A 12824-nucleotide genomic window follows, 5' to 3' on the forward strand; every position below is an offset into this window, starting at 1 on the left:
CCTGTCCTGCCCAAACCCCTCTTGCCCAAGAGCCTGGGATTGCTCAGGCTGCAGCGGAGAGGGGTAAAGGGGCTGCCCGCCTTGCGTGCCTGGAGGGAGGCTCCTGGAACTAAACCAAGGAGGGGTGGGGATGTTTCAGAGACTCTTGGGCTATTCTTTCTGGACTTCTCTCCTCCTCTTGTTGGATTCCTGACCTTTTCCCGGCAGTTCTTCCCTTTGCTCCCTCGGGAGCGGGCCGTGGCCAGCCGCTGGATGGCATCCTTGCCTGCGGCACCGTTGCAAAATGACCTATTCAGCGATGAAAGGCTGGTTTGTGCAGAGGAGCACATGGACCAGTGGTGGCCTCTTGGCTGGCTCCGCTTCCCTGGAAAGGGAGGTCATCCGAGGAGAAGCCTGATTGACTTCCCCAGTGCCAACCCGAGCTGCTTCTGGATCGCTGTAAACAGCAGGAACCTCGAAGAAACCACGTTGGTCAGGGGATGCTGCTGCGTGACGGAGCAGCTTTGCTAACCGGCCTTCCCTTGCGCGGGCTGGGTGCGTGTGACGGGCGGTGGGCGGCCCGGCGTAAAGCTGAGGCAGGGGGTCCCGGCTGTCGGGGTGACCTTCCCTGCGGCTCCTTCCCCCGCTTTGCTGATGGGCCGTGTGGTCCCGCGGGGTCTGGAAACGTTTCTGTGGCTCGGGAGGGGATGGCGAGCGCCGTGCTGAGAAACCAGCCCGGTCCCAGGCTGTGCCAGCGCTGCGCCAAGGGGCAGCCGGCTCCCGAGCGTCCCGCCTGCGATCACGGTGCCCGACGCCGGCGTGCGCAGGAGCCGGGGGACCTGGGACGAAGGAGAATGCGAAAAAACCCCGAATTGCAATAAAAACCCCCAAACTGTGAGAAAAACCCAAATTGTAGGGGAAAAAAACCACCAAACAAACACCGAAGTGCTCCTGCAGCAGGAGAAAATCTCAGCTTCCTTGGAGAACCTCCCTCTATAGCTTAGGGGGAAAACTCACATGTTGTGGGGTTTCTGATGTTGCCACAAAATGAAGGACTCACCCCGATGACAATCTCTGCGTTCCCAAAAGAAATAAAAATATTTTTTCCTTGCCTGGGGGGGATTTTTGCTCCCGGTGATGTTCTGAAGCAACCTGAGCCATCTGGAAGGGCTTCCACGCACCTCCTCCCCAAGATTCACACCCAGTTCTTAGCTCAGCCCCTCCTGCCTGTGCTACCAGCAGCAAAGCCCCCTCAATGGGATTTTTTTTTTTTTTTTAGCATTTTTCTCTTTCTCCTTCAGCAGGAGGCAGGCAGGCGCGGGGGAAAGAAGCAGGCGGAGGCGCAGGAGGGGAGAGCCCGGGGTACAGACAAACATTCTCTTTATTGAGCTACACATGAATTTTTCCATTAGTCAGAGAAAGAGATTGGCAGTGTGTAATATATCACAGAAACCTCACTGATTGGTAATAGAAAGGCTTAGAAAGACCTGGCGCTTTATATATATATATATAATATTTTTATTTTTTTTTTAGTTTCCTCTTTATTTATTCATTTTCTTTTAAACAGGTGTGACTGCTCTTCTTCAGCAAAGGTAATTCGTAAAAGTGAAACCGTGAAGACGTCTGATTACTAATCAAAGTAGAAATGACGAAGGATTGGTCATGAAAACAGTGGCTTCAATGTAAACACTACATTCGATTTTTGTTTTTTTTTTTTTTTAATTATTTTTTGTGGTTTTGTGTGTGTTTTTTAAAATTTTTAAATTATTTTAGTTCTTGCTTTTTTTAAGTTTGTTTTTAAATTTTTTTTCTTTTTTTTCCTTTTTTTTTTTTTTCAGCACAAACATCCCCACATGAGAGAGAAAAAACACCATTCACTAAAAGGGAGAGAGGACTGGGGCGGGGGGAAGGAGGGAGAAAAAAGCAGCACAAAAAAGCATTCACTGGAAAGAGTTAAAAATGAATAAAAACCAAACAAAAAAAAACCTAAACAAAGAAAAAAAAAATAAAATAAAAAATATATATATGTATAACCCTCCCCGATGCCCCCGATCGGCCCCGCAGGAGGGGTGAGGGGAGGAAGCCTGTCCGGCGTGGCCGAGCTGTGCTTTTGGAGATGGACTTGGAGAGCGAGCAGCGACTCGGAGCAAGGAGTTGTTAAACCAGGAGGGAGTGAAAATGGGGGAACCCCCCCCCCCCGGCTCCTGGCTAGTGAGGGCTTTGGCCTAAAGCGGGGTGGGAATTCAAAAAAATCTAACCCAGAAAACCCCAAGCCCCGGAGAGGGAGCGTTAGGAGGATGCTCCCACTGCAGCCTTCCTCCCAACACAGCGAGGATGGGAAATGGGAAAAGAGTTTGTTGTTGCTGTTGTTGTTTCCCTTTTTAGCTACGACACATGGCCAGGGAGGAGTTGTCAACTTTTTTCCCCTACATTTTTAAAAAAAAAAAAAAAAAAAAAAAAGTGGGTTTTAGTTTCTCGAGGCAGCGGCTCGCCCGGGCTGGGGGCAGTGGCAGGGCTGGGGTCAGGCGGGGGCAGCCTGGCCTTCCCTATGCTGGAAATAAAAATAATTAATAATAACAACAACAACAACAACTGAAAAAGCCAACCCACAGTAATTAATAACAATAATAATTAAAAAATAAAACCCCATGGTCAAATAACTCATGGGGGGAGAAGCTCCCTCCTGCACAAGAGCACCGGCACGGCCACGGCGGAGGCGCGGGCAGGATCCGGCCCCGCTTTCACCATGGGGCGACCCAGGGAGATGCCCCTGTGCCCCTCTGGCCCCGGCCGGGTACCAGCGCCCCGCGGGGGGACGCCCCGGAGGCCGCTGGGGTGGCGGGGCCGGGCAGAGCCCCCAGCCCCAGGGGTCCCCCCCAGGCTGTGACACTGGGACGGTGCGAGGGAGGGCTGGAGCCGGCCAGGGGAACGGGGTCTGCCCACAGCTCCTTCAGACAAACTAAAAAGGTGGGTACGGATTTTTTTTTTTATATATATATATACGTATATATATAATTTTTCCTTATGCCTTTTTATTTACCAACTTGCATGATTATGATTACGGATCTTTTTTTTTCTCTCCTTCAATCTGTTTTTTTCGTTTTGTTTTGCCTTTTTTTTTTTTTTCCGCGCGCGCATGTGTGTGTGTGTCTGTGTGTGGTTGCGTTGGGATTTTTTTTATTTTTTATTTTTTTGTTTCTTTTCTCTCCTGGCGCCGGGACCTCCACCAAAGAAGTCGCTTTGCGCCGCAGGGGTCAGTACAAGCCGCAGCCCCGCAGGTTGTTGGCAATGATGATGTCGGTGACGGCGTCAAATACCACCTGGATGTTGTTCGTGTCTGTGGCACACGTCATGTGGCAGTAAATCTCCTTGTTGGGGGAGCGGTTTTTGCTTTCGAATTGTGCTTGGATGTAGGCAGCCGCGTCCTCGTAGGTGTTGGGACCTGTGGGCAGAGGCGGGGGGGACAGAGCGGGGGGCGTCAGGGCCGCGGGCCACCACCCTCCCACCACACACCCGGGCCCTCGCCGCTTGCAAACTGCTTTATTTCTAAAGAAACCAGGCAAAACCTATTTAATTTCCATTTTTTTTCCCCAATTCACCCCTCAGCAGGATCTATTTACCCCTTTTCCCCATCCATCTCCCTCCTCCCCCCCCCTTACACTTTTCCACCCCATTCTGCCCCATTTCCCCCCTCTTTTCCCCCAATCGCAGAGCACCTAGGCTCTGTTGGAGCCTTCTGCCTCCCCAGGTGTTGCCGCTTTGCCCTCTCCGCCTGCTCCCCTTTTTCCCCCAGGGAAGGGCAGCAGCCCCCAGCTGCGCCCAGCTGTGCCGTGCCAGAGGGATGCTCCTCCCGGCGTTGCTGCTGCCCTGGCATCGCTGGTGAGTCCCCATGGCGCATCCCGCAGCGCCCACCCCAAGGGAGCACAGGTGGGGGGGAGAAAGGCTAGGGGGCTTGGTGGCCCCCCGGCCAGGCAGGCGGGGGGAGGGAGGGAGGGAGGGAGGGATGGCTGGGAGGGTTGGTGGCCACTCCAGTGTCACCCATGGGTGCTGGCTGTGTCCCCTTAGTGGGGCTGAGCCTCCCTGTGTGCCGTCAGGCTGGGCGGGAGGTCTCACCCTGGGCCCTGGGATGAGCAAGGGGGATGCAGTGGGGCAGGAGCCCCTCGGAGAGGCACCGTCGCCCACTCCCTCAATGGACCAGGGGAGTTCAGCTTTTGTAAGGCGGGCTGGAGAGGGGCCAGATGTTTGAGCCAAAAAATGTGCATTATTGCATTAAGCTGCTTACAGCAGTGAGAGTGGCTGCGCCTGGCCCCTCGCGGGAAGCCACAAAGCCTGAATTACGCCCCTGAAATCGCCTTTACAAGAGCTGCTATTATCTGGAGATTTATTTTCCTTTTCCAGCTTGCTGGTTCCCCTCCTTCCCAATGCGGCGGGTGGCCGAAGGAGAGAGGAGGTGGCCTGGTGCCACCAGGCTGTCCCTTTCCCCAGGGTAGCTGGGATGTGCCGTACAACTCCACGCAGGGTAGTTTGGGATGTCCCATCAGGTGTCTGGGAAAAAAGTACTGCTGCTTTTGTGATGGAGAAGCCTAAAAGCCGCTGGTGGAAATGCTGGTGCGCTTATGCCGTAGGGGAATGGGTGCCGTCTCGATGGGGCACCCCCTTGTCCCCAGGGTCCGGTGTCCAAGGTGGGTGTGTTCTGGGCAAAATAATTCAGAGATGTTCAAGTATCTGTAGGAGATGCTGGAGCCTCTGAATTGGAACTGATTTTTTTCTTTCCCTTAGAAAATTCAGAATGGACATCTAGTCTTACCCCATTTTCTTGGGTTTTGTTCTTTTCCCCAAGCCACGTTGGTTTCACTTAAAAAATGTGTGAGTCTCTTGTGGTTTCACAGATTTCTGCTGTAAAGGGGCTCTTTCCTTCCCCAACTGTACCCTGCACAAAGGCACTCCTGGGAGGATGCAAACGGGAGATGCAGCTTGGAGGACGGTGTGTCCTGGCTTCGCCAGCCGGAGCTTCTCAGGAGCCATCAGCAAACAGGATGGCTCAAGTGGCGGGCGGCCGGCTCTCACCAAGGCTTCTCCTTTCCACAGCTCCCTGTGGCCAGACTCATTAAAGCTTGTCTCCATTCATCTTGACCATCTTGACCATCTCTCTGTCCCGTCGGCCGGTCACGCACCTTTGCCGCAAGAACTGACCGCGCGCAGGACGCGACCCCACCCCAAGAGCAAGGTGATGGAGCTGCACCGCGGCTCTCAAAGGTGGGCAGCGCTTCTGCCCCCCCATAAAGGCAACCCGTCCCCTCCGTCCCCCTGCCCGCCTCTGGGGTGAGACGCAGCCCCCAGCCCCGCCGGCGCGGTGGCAGGCGTCACGCCGGGCTGCACTGCATCAGCCCCGGCACGTACCTGTGTATTCAGGGAAGCAGATGGTCAGAGGCGATTTCTTGATCTTCTCGGCAAATAGGTCTTTCTTGTTGAGGAAGAGAATGATGGAGGTATCGATGAAGAATTTGTTGTTACAGATGGAGTCGAAGAGCATGAGAGATTCGTGCATGCGGTTCTGCAATGGGGAGCGTGGAGGGAGGAGAGGGGAGAGAGAAAGGCAAAGAGAAAGAAAGAGTTAGAGGAGAAGAGAACATTTTTCTGAATTGAAATGCTTAGAAAGCAAAAAATCTCTAAAATTAGACAGCGGTAAACGTGAGATGGTTACAAAGGTGGAGGAAACAGGGTGTTGCTCTCATCCCAGGCTGGAGGATGCCGCTGATCCTCCACTGCCTCCCGGCAGAACCTCTCTGCTGGCTGCTCTAGCAGGGCTGACACCTGAAGCTTCAAGGAAGAGCAGAAGAAAACCCTCATTTGCTCATCACCTGCATAAACTGAGGAGCTGGAAAAGGGGACTGCAGCTTTCTGGTCTTGCCTGAATCTTTTCTGGGGCTGGGCACCCCGAAGCATCGCTTGCAGAGCCAAAATAAAGGATGGACAGTGGGTGCCAGCCAGCAGCCGGGATGCACTGGGCACAGGGACTGGGACGGAGGGAGTTTTGGCCATCTCAGGGTGGTCCTGTGGACCTGCCTGGAAGGGTACTTGTGCCAAGCAGCGGTAGTATCATGGCAAGACTGGTGCTGAGGGATTGCCCCGAGGCTGGGGCAGGTCCTGTCCCAGCCGGGACCTTGTGCCCCTGGAAGAGCCTTCAGCCCGTCTTTGAAAATGCCACGGTGGTGGCTGGGTCGCTGCTATGAAGTCCCAGTGCTGCCTCACGGAGGAAAGCGATGCAGGTGCCTCTGCCAGCCCACCTCGCAGCTCTCCTGAGCGCGCCAGCTTGCAGGCTGCTCCAGGGAGGCTTTAAGCGTGGAAGAGTTTTAGTAGGAGCATAAATAGAGGCAAATCTCTAAAAGCTCTAATTTTTTAAAAAATAATTGTCCTTTCACATGTGGAAAAAAGCCATATAAATCTGTTTTTCCCCATGCTACAGAAGTTATCAGAAAGGAGCAGAGAGCGGACAGGACAGGAGAAGGAGGAGGTGAGGCTGTCCTGCGCCGAATCAGCAGTCGCAGGGCACCATCACGCAGAGTATTGTAGTGCTTCGCTCGAGCGGCTGCGGGCTGTCTGTGCGGGCAGGCGCCTGCACTCGCTGTTAGTGTGAAGGTGCCGCTGGACAGGACAGATACGGCTCTCTAGGAGCTCTCAAAAAATTTTCTCCATCATTAACTTGCTCTTAAACAGAAAGCCGTTCCCTGCTGCTCCGCTGACAACTTTGGGAGACCTTTTAAGCAGCCCGTGCACCTCTTTCATTACTGATACCCACCTAGTTGACTATTTGAACTTGCAAAACTTCTGGTTCAAAACCAGGGCTCAGTGAAGTCCAAAGCTGCTGGCCCCGCCATGCCCCTCTCTGCAAGCCCCTCTTGGGGCCGAGCCCCGGCTCTGCTGCCTGCCGCTTGCACAGAGACATCCAGCTATTTGGAAAAGCCTTGCGTGACGCTGAGAGCCGCAGAGACGCGCTCCGGGCAGCAAGGGTGCTCGGCAGCCGGTGGGGAAACCCTCCTGCAGCAAATATCCCCCCAGAGCCCCTTCTTTTGGAGGCGCAGCAAGGGGGGGCTTTGGACTTGCTGAAGATTTGCGAGGACACACGTGTTTCCTAATGAAATGATGACCCAATTACACATTTTGGAGTTTTCCATGAATGTTTTATTAGTGAGTCATTTTATTAGCTACACTTCAACTGTAGCTTTTGCATGCAAAATTTAGCAGATGTCTGATTTCATCTTGAAAGGCTTTGCGATTACACTCTTGGTTCCTTGACAAAGAGTAGCTAGGGATGCCAAGCAGTTGCTTTCCAAAGCTTCAGGACTTCACTGGATCCTTATCTTTTTTAAAAAAAATAAGCCTTATTCATGGGGAAAACAGAAACCGCCACAAAAGGATGTGGCTCTTCTTGACTTGTAGCTGTTGCAAAAATGCTGGCTCTTGAGATTTTCATGGCAAGTAGCTGGGTGGTTTTTTTTCCTTGTTGTCCCATATGAGTATTATATTTAAATAAAGGACTGATGGTGGTGGTGGAGGAGCAGCTGAAACAAAGCGCATGCCCAGGGGTATGAAAATGCCAAGCGCAAGGAGAATAACCCTGGTGACTTCTGAGCCCTGGACACCCATGCAGGCATCCTGGAGGAAATTTTTAAAAATCCCAAATACAAATATACAAAGAAAAATCCTTTCCCTCTCAGTCGTTAGCTTTTCTCAGAGCTGGCCTGTAATTCTGTCTGAGCTGCAGGATGGGACGTATGGGGATACGTGTCCGAGGACAGGTCCAGCTGAAGTTACATCACTGGAAATCGGTGAAGTCAACAGGAATAATGGTTAATTTTCCTTTGCTGAGGTTTATGGAAAATTTTCTCTTGGTTTCTTCAAGTTCTTTGCTTCTATTTCATGCCTCAAATAATGGAAGATCTTTGGTTTAAACATAAAAGAACAAACTGGCCCAAGCGCTACTTTAAAGGGAGGGAGGGGTGCTCCAAGTACCGTGTTACTGCACAGAGGAAAAAGCAGCGTTTACTGAATCAAAGCAGAAACGGCTCTTTTGGCTCTCTGCTCCCAAGGCGTAAGGAGACGGCGGAAAAGAAATACAAAGCTTGCTACTTGTAATAGATTTGCAACCAAAGTATTGGAGGAAGCAATGGGGCCGCAGGGACACTGCCCCGCCAATGCCTGTGCGAAGCATCGCCACCGATGGCTGCCTAAAGGACAGACGGACGCCAGTGCGGCATCTGGCAGCGCTGGAGGAAAAGCATGGATGGTCTGACATAGATACATGGGGGCAAGGGACTTCAGGTGGGGAAGAGTAATTTACAGAAACCAAGGAGCAAACAGAAACCATGATAAAGTTCTATTTAAAAACAAAGGAAAAAAATCCCCACCAAATACTTACATAAAATTAAATACCTTTTGGTTATATCCCTTTCAGATTCGTTATCTCCAGGTGAATGAGGCTGTGGCAGATGACTGACACCGCAGGCACGTGTCGTACGCGTGTGTGCACGGAGCAGATGTAGGGTAAATAACGAGCTTGAGAAGCGGGACGCGCTCAAGGGAGACACAATAAAAACCCTCTCACACTAGAAAAGAGCTGGCACTTTATTAACATTTTGTAACTAATAAATACATTACCGACAGCCAATAAATTATTACAATAACTAATGCTCTATTAAACCAATGGACAGTCACTCTTCGTACAAAATTACAGTTAATACAGTTTGGGCCATCAAACATGCAGGAGAACCAATTCAGCGAGAAACCAGCAAAAGGAAAATCGTGGTGGCCTCCGGCGATCCTTCGGGAACACATGTGGTGGGGAGCAGGGAGCCCAGAGGCAGGGTGATGGTCACTGTTCCCTTGTCGAGCTGAAGGGAGGAAAGGGAGAGGGGGCGGGGAATAGGGCTGAGGATGTTAAATTAGGGACTGGGCTATTTAACGGGACAATGGCTGGTCTTTAAACAACCGTATTTACTTGCCCAGGGCCACTGGGTTGCTCCAGCACTGGAAAAGCTGGTGAGACTCAGGCAATGCTGAAAATCGTGTTGATACCCGCTGTGATCTCCTCTCCCCACCTGGAGCAGGGGGTTTAGACCTGGAGCTGCTTGCCTGTGCTACACGACAGCCAGGGCTTGGCCTCGACATTAATTTTCAAGACACTGGGTGGGAGAGGGACTGGGGCAGCAAGCATCGGGCCAGCTCCCAGCCTTCCACCTCCTCCCCAGGTCTCTCCTCCCCATCCCTGCTGCACCCAGTGCCTTCGGAGAACTGAGCTGCTTTCTCTGGGAGATGGAGATGTTTCTGCCCTGTCCCCAACCCGGCTCCCTCCCCTTTCCTTCCACCATGGGGTGCCAGCCGGGAGGCTTTGGTCCTCCTGCTCTTATTAACACATCAGCGTTTAAGGGTGGTACTTGCTCATGTTCACTAGCTAGCCTTCGCAGCACAAATAAGAGCTCACAGGCTGCTGGTTCGGACATGAGTGGTCCTGTGAGAAGTCCCTTTCCATAGCCACGTTCTCAGCGTAACATCTTATATAGGTCATGTACCTATATCTGTCAGCATCAATTATCTCGTGTCATTGCAGGAGCTCAGAAATGATAACGGACGCTCAAGTCTCAGGGCACTTTGGGAGAGTGTTTCTGTCTGCTCTTTCCTCTGTGGAGGCGGAGGCAAGACCGTGGTCTGCTCCTTTGTGCCACCCGCACCACGTCTCTGCTTTCTCGGTTGTGTGCTAGGGGTGCAAGCGTGTGATGGGTTTGGGTGGTTCAGGGTGATGCTCAGTAGCACCATCCCTATTGACCTTGACGCTTCCAGCGTTGGATCGTTAACGAGTGTTTTAGTCTCCTTGCAAATGGTTGTGGAGTTTTTGGTCATAAGCCTGAAGACAAACCTGGCCCATGACAAAGACACAAACACACTAGTACTAAGCTTCTCTAATCGACTTGACAAATGGTCAGCCTTGTTCCCAGGAACTCAACAACAAATGTCTCCCTGGCTCCAGGAGATTTTTTGGCCACAAAATACTTGGACACATCGCACAGGCTACGGTGCAGGGTTGGTCCCTTTTACAGCATCAGCTGCACCATCCCCCGTGGGGGATGTCTGCCACCCCAGCTGAACCCCACGCCTTGTCGAGCTGCACAGCGAGGGGCTGCCCGATGTTCCCGCAGCAGCCACTGGGCACACCGGGATGTTTTGGCAAAAGGACATCATCTATGTACCATCCTGACCTCTTGGAGATTGCATTCCTGGCCTGAGAACAAAGTCTGTTCCCTTGCAGGCAAGCACTGGGCTCATGCCACAACAGGTTAAAACCACCAGATACATTTTAATGTACATCACAGTATAGACTGCTCTCATTAATACTTTTAGTGTCCTGTAAAACAAAATCACATCTACTGAGGAGGCACGGTAGCCTCCTCCTGAGGGCGCTCTCCCCTCCATGGAGGGACAGGCTGGCCAGACATCCAGGAAAGCTGGCTGAAGGCAAGAAGCTAATTCTCATACAAAACTCCTGAGAGAGATTTAGTTGGAAGAATTTCTGGGAGGGCGGTGGTGGGAAGCTGATTGACCCCTCGCTAGACCTGGCTGGGGCCCTGCGGGAGGGCAGGGGCAGCAGGGACAGTTCGGGGCTAGCAGACGGAGGGGCCAGATGGCCTCGCCAAGTGGTCCCGCTGCCCTGCCGCTCAGCGGGGCTCCTCTGGCCGTATGTAAAAACAGGAGTATGAATTCTATTTGCTAAAGAAAAAAAATGGCCTTTGAAGTATATGTGGCTGTATTTTAATGTGTGCTTTCCCGGTGTGTATTTATTGCTAGTTCTCCTAACGAGCCCAGCTACTGCATCCTCCCAAGGAGCATGGTGCTCTTGGGTGCAGCTTAACCTTGCAGCCTCATCTACCGGTTCATTCCAAGGCTTTCCTTCTACAGGGTTCTCTATTTCATCAAAATTGTGGTTTAAATAAAGGAGCTATGCGCATTTGTTTTTGTCTCACAGCTCCACACACCTGACCCTCTCATTGCCGATGGAGCAAATGAGGGGGCTTCCTTCTTTCTTTTTGCTGCTGTCTGAAGCTCATTGAGATTTGCTAACGCTGCTTTCAACATGACGCCCCTCGGATGCTGCTGCTGGACAAGTGACCCGAGTCATTAAAAACCTCCTGCATCCCAAAAAGGGCATCCTTTGCAAATTCCCACATTGGCTTTGAAGGGCAGCAGGGTGTACACATAGCTGTTTCAATTCTGTGAATCACTGTGCTTTTAAAATACGTCCCCCATGCCCCAGTATGATTTCTGTTGCATCTCTACCAGTTGCAACATCGCTGCTATGTAGTGACTGCAAATTCAACACAACCTGGGGCCTCTGAGGGTCTGGATTCGGACTGTTGCAATTGCAAAGCACAAGGGGCTATTAAGAAGAGGGCTTTTGAAAGCAGGGGATGCATTTCAAGGTCGTCTTTCTAGGCAATTGCTGCAAGGATTGCTGGTGTTTAGAAAAAGCACAGGGCAAAAGATTGCCTGCAGAAGGCACATCTGTCAGAAAAGGCTTGGGAGGATGCAGAAAGCCAGCAGTGAGTAATGCTTTGGCAGGCATTCTGGAGACAAAAATCTATACAAGGCCATCAAGCGGGAGAAATAGTAGTGTTTAACACTGGAAGCATTTCATCTTCCAAATGCCGTTTCCAGCCTTTGTCAGTGAATCCTCACGACACTCGTGTGAGGGAGGGAATGTCAGCAGCAGCAGCTGAAATGAAGCTTTAGACATACAATATGCCAAAGAAAATGAAAGAAAAGGCTCCATCTTGTCAACATTTCCTCCTCTTTTTTTCCCTTTTCTCCCTGTGGAGCACCAGCCGTTGATCATCACCAACGAGCCAGGGAACCAAACGGAGCTGCGGAGGGGCTGGGGCAGGAGGGTTTGGACCTCCCAGCCAGCACAGCCGGGTGCGGTTGCCTGAATCCAGCCTGGAGCGTGGCACAAGTGCACCAAGCTGGCACCGGTGACTTGGCTGCATTTGGTAGTTTGGGGTTGCATTAATTTAAATTGCCTTTACCAAAATATTCCTGTGTGCTTTATGCTGGGAACTCCTGAAGCCTTGACTTGGTGCTGCCTTCACTGGGAACAGCTTCTGTTACTTACTTGCTCGGATAAAATGTCACCCGCAGCAAGGGGTGGGAACAGAAAATCTCCAAACTTCTAGTGCTGCTGATCAAATCCTTCTGAAACAGCTTAATTAAGACCTGCCTTGCTGCCAGTACAAATCATGTGCGCACCACTGCACACAACTCTGGTGCTTCACTGCAGGTCTAGTCATTACGTACACTTTACGTACCAAATGTAATCGACATTCAGCTTTTCAGCCTGTACTTTGACACTCAACGTGCATTTGAACACTAGGTGTTACTGGTGGGACTTGGTCACCTGCATGGGACAAGCTCCAGGAGCATTCCCTGTCCCTCTGCATCCCGCCAGCTAATTCCCTGCCCGCTCTGTGGCAGAAGCACCATCCCATTGCCATCATGCATTGTCTTGAAAAGCAAAGCGAGGGACTAGACTAATTCAATGACCTCAGAGAGCAGCCCAGCTTTCACCTGGAGTAAAATGACCTCTGAGATCAGCAGAGGGTAGGCAAGCAGAAAGTTTGGCTTGGGGTCGAGGGGAAATTCGGCAGGAGTGGATCCGAGTCCTGCATATTTCTTTTTCACATCACCTACTTATGCTCTGAATTCCTCTTCCTGCAAAAACAAACAGGTTGGTTGCATTTTACTGTCATTCCCTTGGCTTTAGTATCCAGGGATTAGAGCTCAACACGCACATAAATCTT

General features: G+C 51.5%; 2 protein-coding genes across 2 annotated transcripts in view; both read right to left on the reverse strand.

Annotated features, from left to right (window-relative positions):
• The window catches only part of LOC309594305 (metallothionein-2), a 216043-nt gene that overhangs the window by 96459 nt on the left and 106760 nt on the right, over window positions 1-12824 (reverse strand). The gene's annotated exons all lie outside the window — the stretch shown is intronic.
• Window positions 3234-12824, reverse strand: part of GNAO1 (G protein subunit alpha o1) — a gene marked incomplete at both ends in the record, with an annotated part of 146670 nt that continues 137079 nt past the window's right edge. The window contains 2 exons of the mRNA XM_082319886.1: window positions 3234-3421; window positions 5380-5533. Coding sequence (XP_082176012.1) covers window positions 3234-3421; window positions 5380-5533 — 342 coding nt within the window. The remainder of the gene's footprint in view (window positions 3422-5379; window positions 5534-12824) is intronic.

This window comes from Platalea leucorodia (genome assembly GCF_965183815.1).
Source record: "Platalea leucorodia genome assembly, chromosome: 8".
NCBI classification, from domain to species: Eukaryota; Metazoa; Chordata; class Aves; order Pelecaniformes; family Threskiornithidae; genus Platalea; species Platalea leucorodia.